Source organism: Ursus americanus, chromosome 14, assembly GCF_024610735.1.
Source record: "Ursus americanus isolate L20-20 chromosome 14, mUrsAme1.1.p, whole genome shotgun sequence".
Classification (NCBI taxonomy): domain Eukaryota; kingdom Metazoa; phylum Chordata; class Mammalia; order Carnivora; family Ursidae; genus Ursus; species Ursus americanus.
This window is the reverse complement of record NC_142140.1, coordinates 19,999,788-20,022,436: the sequence shown is the minus strand read 5'-3', so window position 1 is coordinate 20,022,436 and position 22,649 is coordinate 19,999,788. Positions and strand designations below refer to the sequence as shown.

Sequence of the window (22,649 nt, the reverse complement as noted above, 5' to 3'; positions counted from 1 at the left end):
AAAATCAGGATTCCCCTGCAAGTTGCCACCCACCCCACCCCCACCCCCCAGCATGGGTACAATGCCCTAAACAAAAGTCACATGCCCCAAAAGATATTTCCTTGTATCTCAAAAGAGTATTAGCTTCTTTAATCCAAGAAGGTAATGAGAGGTTTTTAGACTGATTAAATCAGCTTAGTTCATACAAAGTCTATTAGGAACTAAATATTCAATTAAAACAATTTCCAAAGCAAAATCTGACAAAATCCACTCTTAAAGTAATTTAGATAATAGGTTCTTAACATTTGGCAAATTAAATCCTTCTCACAGTTGGTATTTTCCGCGGGGTCAGAAATAGGTGCAGAAGTTCTCTGGGACAAAAATCTACTTTGTGCATTAAGCCATGTGCCACAATCATAAACAACAGAAACTCGAGAACATTAATGTAAGCCTAGCATTCCTATTTATTTTTTTTTCTTCAAAGGCTACACACATGCAGAAGCTGAACATGTCATCACAATGCTTTAAATAAAGTTCAATAAAAATAAAAATACTTCAAAATCCATTTACTTATGGAAATATATATGACAATTAAAATGAAGGTCGGTCAATCATCCTTTTTTTTTCTAATCTATCAGAAAAATACTTATATTATAAAAAAGAATTTAAGTTCATGTTCAGAATAATTTTTTAAAATCCTTGATCAATAATTTAAAAATAAGTTGGGTGTTAGTACAATGTTTAGAGAAGCAAATTCCAGGCTTTTGAAAAAGGGGTCTGACATCCTTATACCTCATTCTGAAATCACTGAAGAAACTCAGTTTAGAAACAAAGGAGTTTTTTCAACCACGATCATTGAGATTATGGTTGATGTGATTACTAACGCAAGTGAAGGGTACAGCTTTTATAAATAGATATCGTTGAAAGTCCTTTAAAATGTTCGAACGGAGAATTTTATTTACAAACACAGGCTGGAGGCTGGAAGCGGCCCCACCTCTCTCTGCTGGTCAATACTGCAAGAGGGATTAAAAATCCTGGGTACAACAAAGTTCTGCGCACTGGGCCCTTTCTGTGAAATGTGTAAGTGTGCACGAGCTCCCTGGACTCAGAAAAAGCCAGCAGGAGGAAGTGTCTTCAAATGGCCCTGCCTTTTTCAGGTAAAAGCAGTAGGAGGCTTGGCAGAGTCAAGAGAGGGAAATTGGCACATTTTTGAAAGAGTCTCAGTGTTCCAGAGGGTGGCCATTTCCTTCTACTAAAACCGGTTATTTCTTTGGTAACATAATACAATACATATCAACAATTCCAAAAATTAATATCAACAGAATGCACTCAACGTTCCACTTTGCCAATGTTCACATTCATCCTGGAAATGAGATTTATCTTGCTGCTCCTAAATGAAAAAGGCAGGGGAGAGCTGCCCAGGCAGGAGGACTACTGATTATTGGAAATGACATATAGTGTGAGCAGGAAAAAGGGATAATCTAACAAAGTGTGTTCGAATGGATTTGGAAAGCCCTAAGTGGGCACACACACCCAAAATTCAGAAGCAGCTTTAATGCAAACAGTTAAAATATCACCACCTCTTCAAATCAGAAATACAAGGTCTCCTACCAGGAGAAATCCATTGCTAGCACTCTATGCCTATCCTTTGAGAAGGCCAAATTGAAATTCTGGTTAGAAATACTTCCACAGAGGGCGTGAAGACCTAGAGTTGGATTTATATCCTGAAATACTCAACTATGATTATAGTTTTCATGTTAGGCAACCCAACTATTATTTTCCTTTTATCACTAAAAAAAAAAAAAAAGTTTAAAAAGGAAAAATAAAAGATGTGTGCGCTGTCAGTGCAAAATCAGATTAAGTATGGTTTTTCTTTTCCCTGGGACAGAAAAAAACAATGCCCAGTGCACAGTGTGTAGGAATGTGTCACAACAAATAATCAAGACAGGTTTCACCAAGCTAGTATTCCTCCAAGTACAGTGTGGTTTTCAAAAGCAGTATTGTCACGATTAGGCATATTCTCATTAACTAGGTACAGCAGAGCTACTTAAAGGGAAACCGATTTCTTATGCCTCAATGAAAGGGGAGTGTAGAAAACAATAATTAGACTGAATAAGGAAATTTAAAAGGACCCCCCCAAAAAAACCCCAGAGTGAAAAGAACAGAGAATTTAGAAAGCAAAAAAAAAAAAAAAAAAAGCAAGTAATGTGACCGTAGAAACCCACACAGTTCCCCCCCACCCCACCTGCCACTTTGAGCCCTAATTGCCCCATCTGCAAGGACAGAAACCCACTCTAAATGGACCAGCATCGGGCTTCGGCAAGTCTTCTCTTCACTCTCCCTCCTGTTAAGACCGTTTCCAAAACCAATCAGCAAAGGACAAAGAATTCTTTACACAGTGTGCAATTAGTGTTTTCCACGTCCACCTTCAAAAGCATGATGCTCTTCATGGGCTAAAGGACAGAAAAAAACAAAAAAGAAAAAAAGGAAAGAAAACTTTAAGCAAAGGATGGGGCAACCCTTCTCTAAGGCATCTCATTCAGTTTCCCCAAAGGCTGGCAAGAACGCAAATACCTTTTTGTGCCAGTAACTGTTAGCTAAGGCGTGCATTTCCTGAGAAACGTAATCATGAAAATTAAAACAAGGAATAAACAAGCAATGGGCATGCTGCCTGTTTCTTCTCGCTGTGCCGGGAGGATGAGTAATCCCCACGAGATGAAGAGACTATGCGGGGCCTCCAATGCTATGGGCGGGGGATTGTGCCCCGCGGGATGCATGGGGTGGGGGGACCCAATGTTACCCATGCCAGGACCATGCAGGGACCTATCTTTAGAAATAAAATCAAACAAAAACAAAGCAAAGAACAACACAAGGGGGTAAGCAATCCTATCACACCCCCACCTCTGAGCACCCTCTGTGGGAAATGAAATTTCATAAAACGGATGGCTCTTTTATTTTTTCATCATGTTTAAAAAATTTTTTTTTCTGGTCCTGTTGTCTGGCTTGCAAAACCATGAGTTACAGTTAGGGACCCTAGAATTAAAAAATTGCGCTATCAAAAATATCTTTCAAAGACTTAAAATTTTATAAAGTAGAAGTGGGAAATGAGACATTCATAATATATATAACATTTTCTCCAAGGCAAAAAAGGTCAAGGGTGAAAGTCCACTTCCTGGAATCTGACTAACCATCATCGCGACGCTAGGGCAGATCCTCTTCTCTCAAGGGGAAAAGTCGCTGGGGCTTGGGTCTGATAAAGCTGAAGGCAACTCAGAACTTCCTATATCCTCCCCCCATGGGCAGTGAATGATGTCCCAGGAAGGCACGGATGGGCTGGCTCATTTCACCTGTCAAGCCCCTCCCATTTCTCTGTTTTTAATAGACACTAAATTCTTCAGACTAGTGTCTGAAGGGGTGACTTCGGTGGGCAAAGGGACCATTTCCCCTTCATCCTGGATGTTTGCCCTAACCTGTTCTTCACATGGATAAAATCCTGGGGGAAGTACACCGACAGCTCCCAGGGTTACCGTGAGTTGGCCCAATTCCTAAGGAGAGCCTACAATCCAAAATGATTTAACTGAATGCTTCTCACATGTAGAACTTTACAAATACTTCACTTTTTTTTTTTTCTCTTTAAAACAGATTTTTAGGGCTGGTACCGAAGCAAGCATGCTCTGTTCTGCAGTAAAGTACACAGTGCTGCGGGGTCAAGTGAAGGAGGCCCAGACGTCTTAGCGACACTGGGCTCCACGGGATAAATCAAGAGATAGGGACTGTCCGGAAATTGTCATTACTCTGAATGTAAGGGACAGGCTGAGGCGGTCATGGCTGAGATCCTGAAGTCCTGTCCCTGAGGGGCTATGGAGCTAGCAAAATAGAACACTCAGAACTGGGGGAGTCCTGTGAGACAGAAGTTCTTCCAGCCTTGGGTGAGCCTTGATGGAAAGAGAATATAGGATTCTCGAAACCAGGAGTCCAGAGGACTTGCTCCCGAAAGGGGCAGAGAGTAGATATTTTACGCTCTGCAGGCCACACGGTCTCTGTCCCAATGATGAACGCTGCCACCGTTAGCACGAACGCAGCCACACACGGTATGTGCACAAACGGGCGCCACTGGTGCCGATACACTTTATCTATATATGGACACGGAAATTTGAATTTCATACAATTTTCATGTGTTACAAAATGTCGTTCCTCCCTTGATTTTTTCCAACCACTTAAAAATGTGAAAACCTTTCTTAGCGGCAGCCCTACCAAAGAAGGCAAGGAGGGGGCAGATTTGGCAAAAGGTTCAGAGTGTGCCAACCTCTGCTCTGAGTAATTCTCCCATCAGAAAAGATGTCATTCAGCTGCTCTGAAGAACGTAAGGAATGGGTGTGGGGGGAAGGGTAGCACTGGGGTGGGGGGAAGGGTCTCTGTACATTGTGAGTGTCTCTGTCAAATAATTAATCTTCCAAATCCTGTATAACTTAACAACAGCCCACGCCTCCTGTCCCCTGCTGGGGGCCTTGACCGAATATGCTTGGGCTCTTTCTACGTGGAAAATCCACCGTGTCACCTGGCTTCTGCACCCTTGTGAATACTTACACCAGGATCCTATTAACAAGACAGAATAAAAGCATGGAGTTGGCCATTTCTAACTTAGCTCACCCTACGACTGTTCTTCATCATGCTGTGAGTAAGATTTCTGCCCGAACCTCATTTTCCCAAATCGATTCTGCAGCACGTGGTGTATAATAATCCTACTGAGTAAAGGACTGCCTGCTTTATATAAAATAAAGAGAATTGCTTGTTTTTTCCAATTCAAATTTTTATTTGAATAATCTTTGAGTCTTTAAATGTTAATTTATGCCATTAAAATATGGATTTCTACGGAGACCCTAGCCAGTTCTGCATTACTCACAAACTTCACAATGGCATCTATCTTTAGGGCATCTATTCAGCTTGATTCAACCGGCCAGGTTGCAACTTCTGCCCCTTATTTGGCGTGCCCTCCCCCATCCCCCCCAAGCCATCACAACAACTAAGCAGTGACTCATCCTTGTTCAGTCTTACCTGATTATTACCACCGCCCTAACAACGAGCCTAACCACTCTGTGGCTTAATTTTCTAGTGAAATACTCCTATCATCTTGGACCTGCTGCTAACCGTGTTACTTGGAAATTTAATCAGAGAATTTTGAAGTAGAAGGAACCTTGGAGATCATTTAAGACCAACCTCCTCAATATTTTGATGAGAAAGTAAAAGGATGAGAAGGTGTGACCTGCTCGAGGTCACACAGTGGAAGGGCAACAAAAATTCAGAGTGCCTGACTTGATGATTCCAAATTGCTTCTCTCCTCTTTGGAGTCAAACATGGAGCTGGCTCAAAGGTGGTAAAGAATGCTATAGCCCCATTCATAAATGGCCATGAAACACTCTTCCCTCCAGAGAGTTAGTCTTGTGAAGTAGAAAAACAAAAAAGGCCCTGGGTGACCTTTCAATTAATATCTGGGTTGAAAATACAATTAATGTTCCCCAAGGACTGAAAATTGCATCTACAAATGTGCAATTTCCACACTGCACAGCCAAGAATCAACTTCTGCAGGGCCATCTTTCTGTCTCTTGTATTTAAACTCTCATTTAAGATTCAGAAGCTAAGCACCTGCTGAATATCTGCAGAGAACATATCAGTCTCATTGCTTAAAATCTAAATCATTTGGCCTGTGATTTTATGATTCCTTCGAGGGAGGCCTTTGTTTTAATAACCTCTATCATAGCAAGACAATCCCAAAAGAACATTTGATTTTTTTTCCTCCTTTTCGGCAAGGGGCTGGGAAAAGTGAAACAAGAATGGAGCGTATTTCAACAAGACTAAGATGCACTCCCCTCCCCACCTGGGAAGACCCCTGGAATCAATAATACATCATAGCTTAATTGGGAACCTTTTATTTTTCTTTCTTTGTAATTGTAAAATAATACTTATCATCAAAGGCATCTTAGAGTCAATGAAATACTACACAGTTAAAAGAAATTGGGTATTGACTCTTGGAATGGTTTGGGAAATAGGAATTTATCAGATGTGTATGTGGGGCTGTCAATACTTTTCTTGAACTCACTGTTGAAAGCGTAACCTGCAGTTTGACTTACCAAACATTGGTTTAATAGCACTAAGCTGTTTTCATTATGAAAAAGATGACTTTTTCAAAAGAGCACACAAAAGCAATGAACATGAATCATGATGGAAACAATGGGTCCACACACCTATTCATACTGTTAACATTTCACCACTGTGCGTGAATTCTCTTTCGCTCTGTGTCACGGTCTTCCGTAATGAGGAAGTATTAGCATTTCAGTAGAACATTCAATCACCCCTATGCTCAGAACAAGTTCCTCCACAAATACAGATGTTATACATTATAAATTCCTGTTTATGAAGGGATGATTGAATATCTACCAGCCAGCTCATATAATAACATTTTTGTTATTGTTGCTTCAAATAGAAGGTATTTTTTTTTCTGAGGATGACAAATTTAAGATCAGATTCAAATTTTTGAAATAACAAGCACAATACATATCACCTTTTCTGATCCATGTGTTTAGGTGACAATAAAATCTCATTTTAATTTCTTGAAACTGACCTTTTTTTTTTTTAAACACTTATGTGTATTTTAGTGAATTACTTTCTGGATTATATAGAATTTTGAGTGATTCTGCCTTCACCCCATTTGCAACATAGTCTCTATCTTTAAAAGTAATGATAGAATAAGCTAGAAAGTAATAACCGAAAATAAAGCACTTACGTTTATAAAATACTGCTTTAAAAGATATGTGGGGCAGAAGTTCATAGATCTTTTCTAACACGGTCGCTTCACCCACTAAAGAGGCGTTTACATTCCAGACTTGGACGACATCTTCCCGGTCCCGAACGCTGACACTGACTCCTATGACTTCGTCATCTGAGGGGAAGGCAGGGAAGAGAGAAATGAGTGATACTTCCAAGTCTGTCTGCATTGCTTTTTAAGCACTTATCGTCTTAGCTGTAAATTATGGATAAGATAATAAAAAGAAAGTGGCACAAGAGAACATGTAATAAATACCGTTTCTAAGGGGAACCGCTGGACAAAAAGCAAGTTAGTGGACAAAAGCTGCAACAGGCACATCACATTTACCCAGGGACTTAGATAAACATCATGTTCCAGCCAAACGAATTTTCCAGATAAGTAATTTATCCTTTTTAACATGTTACCAAAGCTTTCTGACTTAGTCTGTTTTGATGAGACTTCTTCTAAAATGGGTTGCATAATGCTCTGTCCTCTGAAAGCCAAGTGAACTCAAATGAACTTTTCCTCGATGCTTGACTGTCTTTGTTAAGAACAGCAAGTATTTCTCCTGACTTCCTGCCAAGTGTTCAGGGATCGTGGGGTGGTTAGTGCTATTTGCCCCAATACTAACTGGACCCAGACTGTGTGCTCCAAGCAGCTCATTCCGTTTTTGTGTGGTTTGCTTGTCTGCTCCTTCCCTTTTCATTCTTTCTGCTCTCCAGTGCTTCTCTCTGGCCATTCCCCTCCAGGTTTTGGCATTTCGAACTTTGGGCTAGAGAACCGGTGACCATCTGTGAGCACCGTATATAAAGGGAGAGTAAATATCTTCTGAGTGTGGCTCTGCTATTCTAGGACTTCTGTGAATGGACATTAAAGCATTCATTGATACCGATGAATGTAGGTCTTTTATTTATTTTTAACTAAATTCTGAGTTGGGGGCCACTCTGTAGATATTTGAGAATGGTGGCTAGATAAGGAAGGTTCTGTACCGTCATATGCTTCTTTGCACCCACTTTGTGTATGTTAATTTGTGGCAAAATGACAGGAATAAAGGGTTCTGACTCCTGGTTTATGTGCTCATGTCATATTAATGAGACAGGGTCAGCTCTCTGTATTTGCATGCTCAGCATTTATAAGTAAAATGCGAAAGAAGAGCATTATCAAAATTAGGGAATTTTGCTTTAGTTAATATGCTTTGTCTAATTTGCCTAATTTGCTCTAAATCTGTACATCTGAATATTTATACCATCAATTTTTCCAATTGTCTTCTGGGGGTTAAAATATTCTAGTATTCTTTTTTTTTTTTTTTCAAGATTTTATTTACTTATTTGACAGAGAGAGAGACCGCCAATGAGAGAGGGAACACAAGCAGGGGGAGTGGGAGAGGAAGAAGCAGGCTCCCAGCGGAGGAACCTGATGCGGGGCTCGATCCCATAACGCAGGGTCACGCCTGAGCCGAAGGCAGACGCTTAACGACTGAGCCACCCAAGCGCCCCTAAAACATTCTAGTATTCTGATACAATCTAAAAAAGGGCACATCTAATTTACTAAAGGAATTCATCTTTAGTAAAATAATTCCTTTGTTTCCTCCTTCCTCCCTTCCCCTCCTTCATTCCCACCCTCCCTCCCTTCTTTCCTTCTAAATGTGTATGACTTGACACTAAATGATGCCGTTTACATCAACGTTTGAAAACAGGCAAAATCGGCTTATGGCATCAGAAGCCAGATTGGTGGCCACCTTTGGAGGAAGGGAGGGCAAGGAGGGATTCTGGTGGGTGAGTAACGTTCTGCTTGCTCCCTGATCTGGATGTAATTATGGGGATCTGTTGACTCTATTTATCAAGCTGTACACGTCATGACAATTTGTGTACTTTTCAGTATATATGTCACATTTAAATCAAAATTTCCAAAAATTTTTGGCCATCCCTTAGCCAAGAGAAAAACTTTGTTGCGTCAAAAATTTTGTTTTAGTTCAGGTTTCTTATTTTTGAATTTACGCCTTCAATGGCACTTGCTCTAGCTCACTACCAGAACTTCTATGTGAGTGGAAAATCAGCGAGTGAAGAGGGAAGCACCGCACATTCCATTTTCATTACCATTTTCAAGAATGGCCATGAAGACACTAGGTCAGCCTTTTAGGGAAAAACATCAGCATTCTCCAGTCTTTGGGGATGGCCCATTTCTCCACTATTGGCCAGAGGGTGCTGTAATTGATGGCTGCTGGATGTGCTGAGCCATCAGGATTTCAGTTTGGCTTGGCTTTTGGTAACTAGGTGGCTCCTACTAGCATAGCACTTTCAGAAGCAGCGTGGTAAAAGGCTGCAACTCTTATGCAAAGGCAGATCCGTCAGCAATCATGTAATATTCATAAGTAGAATCGACCAGCAAAACCCTAATTATTTTAGGGTGCTGGCAGCATAAGAGCTAGGAGGAGCCACTGTTTAGGGAAGGGGGAAGTGAGGCCCAGAGAGACTGGCTGACTTGCTTCAGGTGGCAGAGCGGGGGCAATGGAAGAGCTAATGCTTAACAGACAGTTAATGGTGCACTGGTTTCCTAACTCAACCACGGAACAACAGGCCTTCTTTACTCAATCGTGCCTGTTTATTATTACTTAGACTATTTTCCCTGGTTCTGGAAACAGGAATAATTCGCACAGGAAACTTCCTCTCCCAGGGATTTATGTGTTTATAATTATATCTACGACACATTTTTGGCTCCATATTGTGAAGTTGCTGACTATTCCCTGTTAAAACAGAAGGAATCTGTACTTTTTAGACAATTTCATCTTAACCCAGGTTTTGTCTTAAGGGAACGAAAGCTGGTGTAATAAGGAAGCAAAACAAAAGGAGAATTATGGAAACACTAGTAGGTGAATTTGAAGCTTGCCACGGCAGTGACTCGGCCTGGGGGGAGGGGGAAGATAGCACCATCTAAGACATCTGGGGACTCATTAATAGTACTAATTAGCTAAGGAGAAAAATGTTTAACTGAAAGCTGAACAGGTAAAGTGTTATTCTAAATGTTACGCCAGAAGCCTTCTGCAGGAACTAGCCGGGAAGAAAACAAAACATTAAATAAGCAAATCAATTCTTCTCCTCTTTGAGTGGTTTCATGATAGAAACAAAGCAAAATAAAAATGGACTTCCGGAGGCTCTGAGAAATTCACTCAGTATTTGAAAATGCCTGAGGACCTTCTGTTTGAGCTTCAGTTGTGGGGTTCCAAGTCCTAATGGGGAGTACCTCCCCGCCGAGCCTCTTTAAGTGTCTTTGAGCAGGGGCCCAACAGCAGGACAGGAGTAAGGGAGAAAAACAAGGGGTACAGAAGGGACTGTGCTGTCCTAACTCCACACTCCACTAGACACCACGTACCCCTCTGGAAGAATTGGAATGAGCAACCTACCCCAAATTGTATTAAGAACCAACCGATACCAAATTTTCTTTTCTTTTCTTTTTGCCTAATGATTTTGGACAGATGTTTGTGGATACTATTAAGATGAGGTACGTGGGGAAAAATATATGTACATATACATATGTACGTACATATAACACACATAAATATGCACCTGTACATACGCATATGACACGAAATGCCATAACCACATGAAAAAAACCCTATAACTTCACAGTTACCGAGTAAAGAACTTTGAAACATGTCAAAAGTCAAACACACAGAAACAAACGTGTCCAAGTGACAAGCACAAGCCAAGCACACACGAGCAGGTGACCGACGGCGTGGGCTTCTTTACCTGCAGCGGCACAGTCTGTGAACTGTTCCCCGATTGTCGCTAACAACAACTCTTTCCAAACTGTGGACTGGCATGGGAAAAGAATAAAAAACAGCAAACAAAACCAAAAAAAATAAATCAAACAAACAAACAAACAAAAAAAAACAAAAAAAGCAAAAAAAAAAAAAAAACCCAAAAACAACACATATATTTTTAGACAAGTATCTTCAGGAGCTAAACAGGTCACATTTTCTTCAGCTTCACATGCACTGTTCATGCCCGTTATTTGGAGCCCACAGACATCCCCAGATCACAGGTGTCAACACTCACAATAGTGGCATATACTGTATTGTTTTACAGGTAACTTTACACAGATAGATACGAGGGATTCAAAGTCATAAACTTTGTGTCTATAAAACTTTGTGTCCAAAGCCGCAGAGCCGATCTCTAGTGAAACCCTGATGAAGTTGAAAACATATGGGTGGGTAATGCTTTCAAATGACTTATAATGTTCCAATTCCTTTAGCTTTCACTGATTCAAAATGTATCAACATTTTATAGTTGAATGCTATTAGTAAAATCCTTCTCTCCCAAACGCTCCCTGCCCTGTTTTTCTTGCAGTTTATGAGGTACTTAAAAGGTTACCACAGTGATGAGCACTTAAGGAAATTTCTGGTTTAGTGAATGCTAGAGACTTGCAAATTTCCATCCGCCAGAGACAGACTGTTTATGTTAAGGGGGAGAACGTGCTGTGTGTATACATGCATGCGTCTCTCTGGAAAAATCGGTACATGTTCCCATCCACCTTCTGCAAGTGAGAAACCTGGAGTCCCTTCTACCCGAGACCTACGAAGGCCATCCAGTCCACAGCCAGCATGCACTCACGGGTAGCTGGAGGCCTAAAAGTTCTTCCAGTTATTCCCCCTCGAAAAGTTCTTAGTCCCATTTATCTTCTTTGCCAGAGTTCACAGGCCCTGAACTCTCCCAGAACTGGGTGTGAATCCTGCCAGGCTGCTTAGTCTGTGAGCAGACAGGTTATCAACCCCTGGGCGTGTATCAGTTTCCTCAGGCGAGCAGGGAATAACAAGGGGCTGACCTCCCAGGGTTGTTGTCACCATGAAATTAGTCAACAAGGGCATTCAAAGGGCTTAGCATTGTGACTGCAGCAAAAAATGCTAACATTTAAGATCCGTTCCATAAATAGCTTGCATGTTTGCTCTATGCCAGGTGCTCACTACATATTAACTATTAATAATTGGGTTTATTACTATGTTCTAATAAACTGAAAGCAGCCTAGCTGAATTTTTAACCAAGATGATAGCAGTTAAGCACTGTGACCCTTCACTCTCGAGGAGGATTTTATTTTCCCTTTTCTAGATGCTCCCTTTGGCTCTGCTGGTCTCCCTTCTGGAAATCGCCCTCCCCATTCTCTATGTCCCACCTGCGGTGCCTTACACTGTTCATGATGAAGCTGAGGGCGTTGCAAGGAAGTGAGGGAAAGGGCAAGTTCCCTCCCCCCTTGTGACATCAGACGAGCTTGGCCCACCAGACTCCCACTCCTCCACAACTGACAGTGCGTGAAGAGGACACTTGGACAGACGTGAATGTGCTATTATTTGTGACTGCAGATGGCCAAGGAGAGAAAGGGCAAATGTGCCCGCCAGCTACTGCTCCCCAAAAGCTGACATCACAACTGTTTCTAAACCAGAACTCAAAGTCTGGTGTGAGTCAGTAAAGCACATGAAAAGGAAATCGTCCTCTCACTGAAATTAAAAACAACGTACGTTCTCTCCTTTTAAAGGGGGGCCAGGAGGAGCTTCGCGGGCCTTGCCTGGTTGTTGGCCCCCCTGACATTTTTTATGAAAGCCAAATAACAGGCAAATCCTGGAGCTCTGCATCTTGATGACAGTCTGCATCATTAACAAATAAATCTGGTCACATCTTTAGGTTTTGTATTTATGGGGAAATGACTCAAACCTATGGGTCTCTGGAGACACTGTAATTCTTTGAGCTTATCCACATGAAAGAAACCATGAAAAGGTGACTCGGGTAGCTTCTGCCCTTTCATCCATTTTCAAAGAAGCGTTTTGGTTTCCCAAAGCTTAAGAATGGGTTTGAATGTTCACTTTTAGTCAGTATGATAAATTCGAGCCTATTCCAGAAAATCTTGGTTCCTGAGGCTTGGCCACTAGAAACCAGTTGTCTCAGCAGGTCACCCTACCAAACAGGCTCTCGCCAGTCCCACAGGGAGGCTGGGCAGGGCCTCACACGAAACGCCCCCAACTGGTAAGATGCATGGCCTCCCACGCATCCCCTGTCCCCGCACCAAGTTCAGTGGAGTAAGGGCAAGCCTTTGGTGGGCAGGAATCTGCTTCTCACTATGTATAACAATTTCCACAAGTTAGTCATGGCTGGTGAGGAAATGACTGCCATCACCAGCCTTTCTGTAAAGTTTAGAAGTGCGTAGCTCTTCAGAATTTACGATACAGTCCCACTGCTGCATCATTTCTATAGAGAAACACCATACCACATTTTCAAGGTGACACTATGAGCTGGAAAATCACGAAGGTCAGAACAGATGCTCTCACCCCCAGTCCTGTTCTGAGACGACCAAGTGGACTGCCTAAAAAGCATGAGATGGTCACCAACAGCCCCAACCTTAGCCAGCTCTAGAAGAGGACCAGAACAAACCTACCGTGCTGTCCTTGGGGACTTTCATCTTCCATACGCCTCCCTTTGCATTACTCTCCTCTTCCCTGGATAGAGACCGAGGTTTAAAATTATACTCAAGGATTAAGTAATTCTACATGCATTTAGTTTAACCACAGATGGCATTAAAAACAACAAACAATGGAGCATTCTTCAATAAACTCTCCCTCAGCCTTTTACTAGAAAAGGAAGCAGACGAAAGAAAAAGAAATGGGGTGGAGATGGGGAGGGAAGAAAGTGGGATTCAGTGGCCACAATGGCAGGGGTGGCGATGGGCAACCAGCTTCTCACCCTGAAGGAGGTGATGAGAGGTTCCCTGTGCTATCTGGGGATGGACAAATTAATACAAGTACTTTATATGTGTGAAGGTCTTTATGTTGCAGTACCACATTCATGGCATTGCCTTGTCTGATTCCTGTATCAACCACGCACTGTATGCCTAATAAGAGACTCGGCCCCTGTGGTGGGCATCCGCCGTGTTTTCCTGTTTAGTATATGCTTGCTCGTCTGGTAAAAGTAACCCAATTTCCCTTTAAGGAGCTATTTGTCCCCTACTTTTATGTTGGACCCATTCCAACAGGGTTGACTCCGCATCCTAGCCTCAAAGATGGGCTTATGACCCAGGTTTGCCTATGAAAATACTGTCTCTTTCTAGTTCTTGTGAGTGGCCAGAGATGTAAAGGGCCCATGGTGGGCCAATGACAGCCAGCCCTGGCATCTCATGAGGTCTGGTGAAGGTTGACAGTGATACACTTGTAGGGTGTAACACTGCAGCTCACGAGAGCCATTCTGCCACCACGAACGGGAGAACCTGTCTGAAAAACTACACCAACTCAGAGGCAAGCAAATCTAATCTGATAGACAGCATCAGATTCCTAATAACATCTGAGCGCTCAGGTATGGCAGAGATCAGCCCCAGCAGTGGACAGCGCAGTTACTTAGCACAGTTGAGGGACACGATATAAGAATTTATTACTAATTGGGACTCCAGCCTAAGCAAACAGACTCATTGCCCGCCATGCTGATCACTACACCAAGCTATTTAAAGAAGGATCCCTTCCTCTAGACCCCGGGCCGTGCCGTGACCTGTCTCCCACACTTTCTATGGGGTCCAGGGGAGAGATGTGTCTGAGGTTCAACGGTCCAGCAGACGTGGATACCCCCTCTGTTCCTCTCATCTCCCACCAGCCTAGATGCTTCTACACTCCACTGTCTAGGTCATCATCGTGCAAATGAAAGAACAAACCAAATGCAGCACCACCCCATACGAAGAGCTGCATCATAACTTTGGCGTGCGAACAACGACCCATTTTTGGTGAGACCACAATGGGGTGTTCAGTGGGGAACACTGAGAAACCTACTCATCACCGTGGAGCCCGGGGTGAAGGGGAAAGTGGGCAGCGGCTTCCTTCATAATTAAGTAAGAGCTAAAATTACTTTCCATCGTTACCAGGAGAAAATGACTTTGGCATTCCAATTTGGCAGGACGTAAATATTTTATGAGGTTCACAACCATTTGCCTCCCACCTTAACCTCAAATTACAAGTGAGACACTTACCAAAGTGGTCGCCTCTCTCCTCTCATTAAATGATAACTACATCTCAGAGGCAGGCTAGTCACAGGAGGGATGTTATTGTACACACTCCAGAATATCTTCAAGAGAAAAACACTTTGTTTAATACCCAGTATTGATTTACTATGCTGCTAGATTATAAAATTAATGCATTAAAAAAAATCAGTTCTCATTAAGTCCTATCCATTCGAAATAGATTTTCTTTTCAGTGATCTTTCCAGTTTTCTGCAAGAAAATGTCACATAGCACTCAAGAACGCTCCCTGCTGATGTTGGGCCAAGTTCTATCCTTCACAGGAAGCTATGGTTATGAAGCAAACCTCCCTAGGCAACATTTCTCTGTGTAAAACCGGGCGAGGACCTTGCTATTGACTCTTCCGGCAGGTGGAGGGCATCTAATACAGACCTGAGTGCTGAATATATGTAATGAACCTTGTTTCCTTACGACACAGACTGCCTTCTTTCTAACCTCAGAAGGAGACTGTTCCACTTTGGATTAGGGGATGGCTTACGGAGGAGGAGGCAAAGAGAGATCCCCTTATGCACTCTCTCCTTTCCTTTCCCCTCCTAGAAGGAACACGCAACAGCTCAGTTACTAAAGCAACAAGTGGCCCAAAGTGTAGGTCTGCATGTGTGTGTCCTCCCCAAATTCATATACTGAAACCCTAACGTCCAACACGGTGGTATGAGGAGGTGTGATCTTTGGGAGGTAATCAGGTCATAAGGATAGAGCCCCCACGATGAGATTAGTGTCCCGACAAGAAAAGAAAGAGAATAAGCCCTCTTTCCCTCTCTGATGTGAGGAGACAACAAGAACATAGCTCTCTGTCTATAAAACAGGAAGATGACCTGTACCAGAGTCCAACCATGCAAGCACCCTGATCTTGGACTTCTAGCCTCCAGAACTGCAAGAAATCAATATCTATTGTTTAAGCCCTTGCCCCGTCTACAGCATTCTCGTAGAGCAACTGGAGCTAACTCAGACACAGGGTGGCTGGTGGACAAAACCAGATTATATAAAAATAAGTGAAGAAGAGTGGTTAATAACAGTGGTTAATAACAGTGGCTTTGGTCCACGAACTTTCACACGTGCATGCCATCTATCTCACCGACAACTCACTGGGGGGACAGTCATTATGCTTATGTTATACATAAGGAATGCAGTCACAGACACTAATCTGTCGAAGAGTCAGTGTTTGGTATGACTACTAGGAGTAGGACGAGGTTTGGCTTTACAAATAAGAAAGCCCTTCCCAGAGTGTTTGGAATGGGCCATCATACCACTACATTGTGAACTCCGTGCACAGAATTACTACACAAGCAAGAAATATCACTCTGTGCGGTAGGGTAAGTAGAGGGTGTCTGGCTGGGTCTACTAGTAGATCTGAGGAAAACAGCACAAGCAGCAGAACAACTAGAAAAATAAATCCTAGGGCCTCCGCAAGGGAGTAACATCAGTGGAATGAAATTTCAATGTACGCTGAATGATAATCCTTGGCAGTTGTCCGAGACTGTGTGGTATAAAAATTAAAGCCCGATTAATTGCCAGGAGAGCAACAATGAAATGTAAGATAAAACTGAAATCAGAAAGCCACCTGACAGTAGACTGATCAAGAATACCTTGATCCCTTATAGTAAAGTGGCACCACATATGGAATAGCTGAAAATAGGTTAGTAGTAACAGCAGGTCCTCAAAGAGGTGTATCTGTCCTTATGGAGGTATTTACCCGATAAACGGTTTGCCATCAGTGCAAATGATAACATGACTCCAGCATTGGTCTGTGGTGTAAGTGTGAACAGACAGAGGTGGAATTTGAAGCCGAACAGCTGGATTCCAAAATGTGTGCTCTTAACCACTATGCTATTTCCTTTGAAAATATTACTGTATATTTTAGGCCCGTCTTTCTCCAATTCAGAAGCCATGGACCGGGTCAAGAAGTCACAGAATGAGGGATGCCTGCTGAAGATGTCTTCCTGCCAGGAGATGCTCTTCACCACATTGAATATGGTGCTTAGCTCCAGTCTGGGACTTCCGTGACAACGTGGCAGTGACCTGTGTAGGATTTACAGATAAAGCTATGCTAGCTTTAACTAAAAGGACTGTGGTGCTGTTAAACGTCAAGCCTTCCAATGGGGCACCCAAAGCAGAGCACCTGCCCTCGCTCCCCCTCCCTGCCAAAGTTCTCGGATCCTGGCATTTCACCGAGCGTCTGAAGCACCTTAAAAAGAACGACACAATGCTTCTCCTTGTCCAAAAAGAAAACACTCTAAGGATGATTGTGCTAAGGTTTGTAGCCTTAACGGCTTCTCTTAAAAATAAACAGACAACTGACTTTTTCAGTCTTGGCAAATCTGACAGGAGGAGAACGCAGCCCAAGAAGATACAGCAAGAGTTCTGACTTAAGTACTTAGTGAAGCACATCTTTACACATTGGTGCATGAACACAAAACAGGAGCGAAATATCTGGGGACACCACTGAAAAGAGCCCCATTTAAAAAGTATGCAGCCCTAAAGCAGTCTGTTCCCTTGTTGCAAACCTCATCCAATATGTGGAATATTTGTTAAATTGGTTATCCGTGGTAAACTACAGTCCAGAAGCAGAGAATCCTCCTTGTGACAAAACATCAGAAGGTCTATATAGGGCCCCTGGGGGGCTCAGTCGGTTAAGCGTCTGCCTTCCGCTCAGGTTATGATCCCAGAGCCTCGGGATCGAGTCCCACATCAGGCTCCCTGCCTTGCGGGGAGTCTGCTTCTCCCTCTGACCCTCCCCGCTTTCGTGCTCTCTCTTGCTCTCTCTCAAATAAATAAATAAAATCTTAAAAAGAAAAAAAAGAAGGCCTATATAGTAGCTTAATGCTGTCACATGCCTATGTCATTCTCCTCACCGTGTAGGAATTCTATTATCTCCCATCATCATAAGAAGGGTGAGTACAGTACAATAAGGTATTCTGAGAGCGAGAGAGAGAGAGACCACATTCATCTAACTTTTATTACAGTATGTAGTCATAATTGTTGTATTTTATTATTACTTATTGTTGTTAATCTCTTACTGTACCTAGTTTATAAATTAAACTTTATCCTAAGTCTGTGTGTGCAGGAAAAAACCCTGCTATGTATGGGCTTCAGTACTACGCAGTGTGTCAGGCATCCACGGGCGGTCTTGGAATGCACCCCTGCTGGATACGGGGGGATGACTATATACATGATGGTGAAACAGCCTGAGGAAGGAATCCAGCATCACACAGCTCCTGAGACCCTCCTCTTACTCTGCGAAAGTAAAACGGCTATTTCACCGGAAGCTTGAAAACTCATGATCATATTTTCTGTAACACGTTGTTATTTTTGTTAAATACCTAAATTTTACTATAGATAGGAACTTGCAAATAGATTTCAAAAGCCTAATGGCTTTTGTAATTACTTCTTAGAATTCTTATAATTAATCCAAAGTGGCCTGCAAACAGTGGATTGGAGTAAAAATAAGCACAACGTTGATAAATCATGGCTAAGTGCTTTTTTCAAAAGCCTGAATGATCCCCCTCGGACGAGGAAAGGTATAAAAGTCAGGCATCATTCATTTGGGCAACATTTGCAGGCACCAGTTATGAGCATGCACTGTGATGAGCTCTTGGGGGAACGGCACTGCATGTATGAGGGCCAGCCTTGCCCATGGAGTCCACGCCTCGGTGGGTAAGTTCTCAAGCATCATTCTGGCACCCTCCCTGAAGAATGGAGGCAGGGAGGATGGTTGTCCAGTGGAGTCGTAAGTCCAACCAAGTCTACCTGGATTTAGGACCAAGGTTCTCAGGATCACCTTCACAGCTCATGGAGCCCTTGCAACCTAACTTCCTCCTCTACATATCAAGTAGATACAGCTTTTGCATTGGATAATTTAATGATTAAAGGTGAGGTGAGAGTTTTGATATGCCTCAAGTAAGGAAGCGAGGTGTGATCAGACTCACTAGACAGTGTGACCATTTGATAAATCCCTAGTCTACTAGTTTTGATTGGAGCAATTATGCCCCATCTATCATCTATCTGACAAATAGATAATCATTCATTACCAGAAAAACTGACAAATTTGCTTCTCAATTTTCTACTGGAATGTTCTGAAGAAATGAGAAAGAGAACATACTTGAAATTACGAGCAAAGAAAAAAAAATGCTGTGTTGTGCAGGACGGGCAAGCGTAAAATAAAACAAAAATACCCAGCAAACATCCCCCTCCCCCCACCAAAATCCAGAATTTCTTCTGAGGGTCATGGCATATGAAGCAAGAGAGTATTTTTGAAATAATAACTAAATATTTCCATTCAGTAGGAATGGATTTCTGGTTGTCTGGAGCTTGCTTCCCACCAACGGAATCAATGATATTTGTGCGGAGGACAGAAAGAACCCAGAACAAACAAGGCAACAAGGAAAGAACTTACAGGATGTTTTTAACAGAGAGCAGACACAGTAGGCTGAAAGCAAAGTGCTTCTGATCTGCAAGAGCTGGGCACTTGAGAGAGCAATGGGTTTGTTTTGAATTCCAAAAGGGCCTGACTTAAAGAGAGAACCAAAGTTTGGAGGACTGGTCATCACAGATAAAATAAAGGACAGGGTATTTGGGCAGTGTCTCACCACACAGGAAGTCACCGAATAAATCACAAAGTCTGGATTGGGGAGCTAAGTGGGATTCGTACTCTGAGTGGAGAGAGCCCACAGAAAAGCCTGGGGAAACACATCACAGCAGTGTGCACCCCGCTTCATGCAAAAGGCCCACTGGTATATGTTTCTTTACTAATGTGAATACTTTGAAGTGCACAGGGGCTTCAGAAAATGGCAGTGAAAGCCCAAGAAAGTGGCTGGACTCAGAAACTAATATACCGTTATAACAAAGACTGATAAACTGTGAAACGTGAATGGATAAAGGAAAAGGGGTTTGGCGCCCCTTACAGGTGGTCCATTGGGGGGAGGTGACTGGGACACATACGGTAGAAACGATTGTGGAGTAAGGTTTGCTATGCAGACCCAAGCGACAAGAAAGGAGGCTACCTTTACAAATGGAAGTTTATGCCACCCTTAAAAGGGAAATTTATGCCTGACGTTAGGCAGACAGGAGAGCAGAGGGCTCCTCCCTTGTCTGCTGTTTCTCAACTGCCTTCAGTTTCACAGAATTCTTATGCTAACGTGGCATTTTTGGGGGTGGCAGGCGTATTCTGATCCCCTTCAGAGACCAAGTTTTACATTTGAAATGACTAAAGTACTTTTACTGTGCAAGATTTCATTTCCCCCTTTAGCCCCCACCCACACAGTGGCCCCTGGCGCCAGCAAGCCACCAGAGACAGAGGATCATGGGTAACCTGACTGCAGTTCTATTTCCGCACAAATGGGCTGTGACTATAAATGCTGATCTCATTATACACATGATGAATTAATTAAATGATAAAGAACCCTGTCCTACTCGAAATTAAGTCTGTGTTCGACAGACCTATTGGTAGACCAGGCTGTAGGTCCTTCTGTCTGTCTCTTCAATACGGTGTGTCTCTCTTTCTTGCCTCAGTCCCCTCCCTTCACCCAAATGGTTCATTCCAGGTCATTCTATTGCAGGATGCCACCCACTGTGGGCTGCCCGTCTGTGTTCAAAATTTGAATCAATCTTCACATCATCCTTCATTACCAGTACTGACCTATAAGCCTGACGACAACCCTCACTCCCCAGTGATTTGGAAGGCAATCTGTCGTCCTAACTTATGATCTGCAAAGGCACAACAACTTCACACCTTCTGATGAAGGATGATGTCTTGACATCGCCGGCAGTACACAGGTACAGAAGGAACATTCTCTTAATTTTAACAGATTGTATGTATTTTTGATGGAGACTCTCTGTTTATGAGACATGATGCCGGATATCCATTTACAGAAGAAACATGAAGTTTCTGTATTATGTAAATTTAAGTAAAAAGTCAGCCAATTTATGCAACCTACTGGGTAGAACACAGCACAAGTGGGACACGGCGTGGCAAAATCTTGAAGGGGATAACACACATGACCGAGGTGGAATAGAATGGTGTAGAGGAATGAGTTTTCAGGGCTGGAATTGCTGGTTTTGTGGTAGCCATGCTGAAAGAGAGTGGGGACGAGGCAGCCCTCCCTTGCAAATCATGTTTGGTAGGTAGCTCTTCGTTCTCCCACAGGTAGAATCAGCCTTGCTCAGAAGCTATGTTCTGTTCTGTACTGCATCCACTTAGGACATCAAAACACAGGAGAAATGTGGAAAATTTGGAAATGTTTACAAAAGAGTAAAAGGAATCAATAAGCATCTGGAAAACACAACTAGATGAAAAATGGAATTTTCCAAGAAGGCAGGAAAGTAAGAAATAAATTTAAGTTCAAGCAAAGAGAATTATTGTTGGCTACAGAGAGAGTGTCCTCAGCAGGGGTCAGTGGGCCGCCTGGAGGCACGTGCCTCCCTGCCCCCCCTCAAGTCAGGGCAGAGGGAAAGGAAAAGAAGTGAACTAGAAGGGGTGGGAGCTCCAGTCCCTGAGGCATGGCAAGACTGGCTGTTCCCACTGGGTGTTTTAGAGCTCTTACCTCTCAGCCTCAGTCTCTGCAGCCACTAAATGGGAATCATAATTCCTCCCCCACCCCCATCAACATCTCTGATTTGCTGAAGGGCCTCAAAGTACAAAAAGACATATTATCTCCTTCTCTATAAAGCAGTCATCAATAACACAGGATTCTCACATTTTGCCCAAACAGAGATGGGGGGAAAATCACAGACACAATTAGGGATGTGTTTTTTTAGTGCTGAAAGAGTGAGGGTCCAAGAATTACTAAATAATCACAGAATAAAAACACAGGGAAACCAAAGCATGTCCTCAAATGACTTAAAAACTAGCACCAAGGCAGTTTGTTAAATACTCGGGACCGTTCCCAAATGTTCGGGACACTGACAGGTTGGAATCCCAGAAGTTACTGGTAAGTTAAATGTGTTCTCATGAGTAGGGGTGGCAGCAGTGGCATCATCTGGGGAATAACTGCTTGAAATATATCACCGAGAAGTAGCAGTGCACAGCTGTCTGAAAGACAACGGGCCCGAGGACAACACAAAACGAGGCTCCAGAAGGAGTCGGTGAGGAATAGCAGATGCACCTGTTATTATTACCGGACCCTCCTATGTGCTTTTTACCTCCTTGTGCCATTTCATTCTCAGGGCCTCATGCTACAATCAGTATCAAGAGCATTCCCATCTCGGAGATGAGTAAGCAGATACAGAGAAGTTAAGCCACTTGCCCGAGCGAGTAAGTGGCAGATACGAGATAGAAACGCAGGCAATGTGACTACGCTACACCCTCACCCACATCCTCGCCAGTCAACTGATGACGCCAAGGGGTAGCATCCAACACCACTTCGGTAAAAGCTGCTAACGGCTGAGTACAAAGTGCCAAGCACGACAAAGAAGCACATGCAATCTCGTTTAACCCTCGCTCAACCTTAGGGAGTAGGCAGCGTTATTACCTCAGTCTGACAGATAAGGAAACCGAGGAGGACAGAGGCACATCAGATATGAAAGGACTTCCTGACCACTTAGGGCAGTGTTTCATTAACACATCCCTCCAGCCCACCCCAAAGAACCCTTTGTTCTAACTGCTCCCTTGTGAAATGTTAATACCACAGCAAAGCTGTTTCTTTCTTTAAGTACTGGATACATATCTGTGCTTTATGTATAAAAACAGGAGGATTTTTCACCCCACCAAGGATCAGTTTTTGAGAATGGGGCTTATCGCTTAAAGGATCCTTATGCAGGTAGTTCTGCTGTGGTCCAGGAAAGCGGTTCATTTATTAACTTCTCATTCATCCCTTCAGTCCTTCGGCATGTA

General features: G+C 42.9%; 1 protein-coding gene across 1 annotated transcript in view; it reads right to left on the bottom strand.

The window, feature by feature from the left end:
- Positions 1-425: 425 nt before the first annotated feature.
- The window catches only part of EIF4E3 (eukaryotic translation initiation factor 4E family member 3), a 38,239-nt gene continuing 16,015 nt past the window's right edge, over positions 426-22,649 (bottom strand). Inside the window, exons 3-7 of the mRNA XM_045808091.2 lie at positions 14,774-14,868; positions 13,202-13,262; positions 10,528-10,594; positions 6,761-6,916; positions 426-2,432 (exon numbers count right to left, since the gene is read on the bottom strand). Coding sequence (XP_045664047.2) covers positions 2,386-2,432; positions 6,761-6,916; positions 10,528-10,594; positions 13,202-13,262; positions 14,774-14,868 — 426 coding nt within the window. The 3' untranslated portion in view covers positions 426-2,385. The remainder of the gene's footprint in view (positions 2,433-6,760; positions 6,917-10,527; positions 10,595-13,201; positions 13,263-14,773; positions 14,869-22,649) is intronic.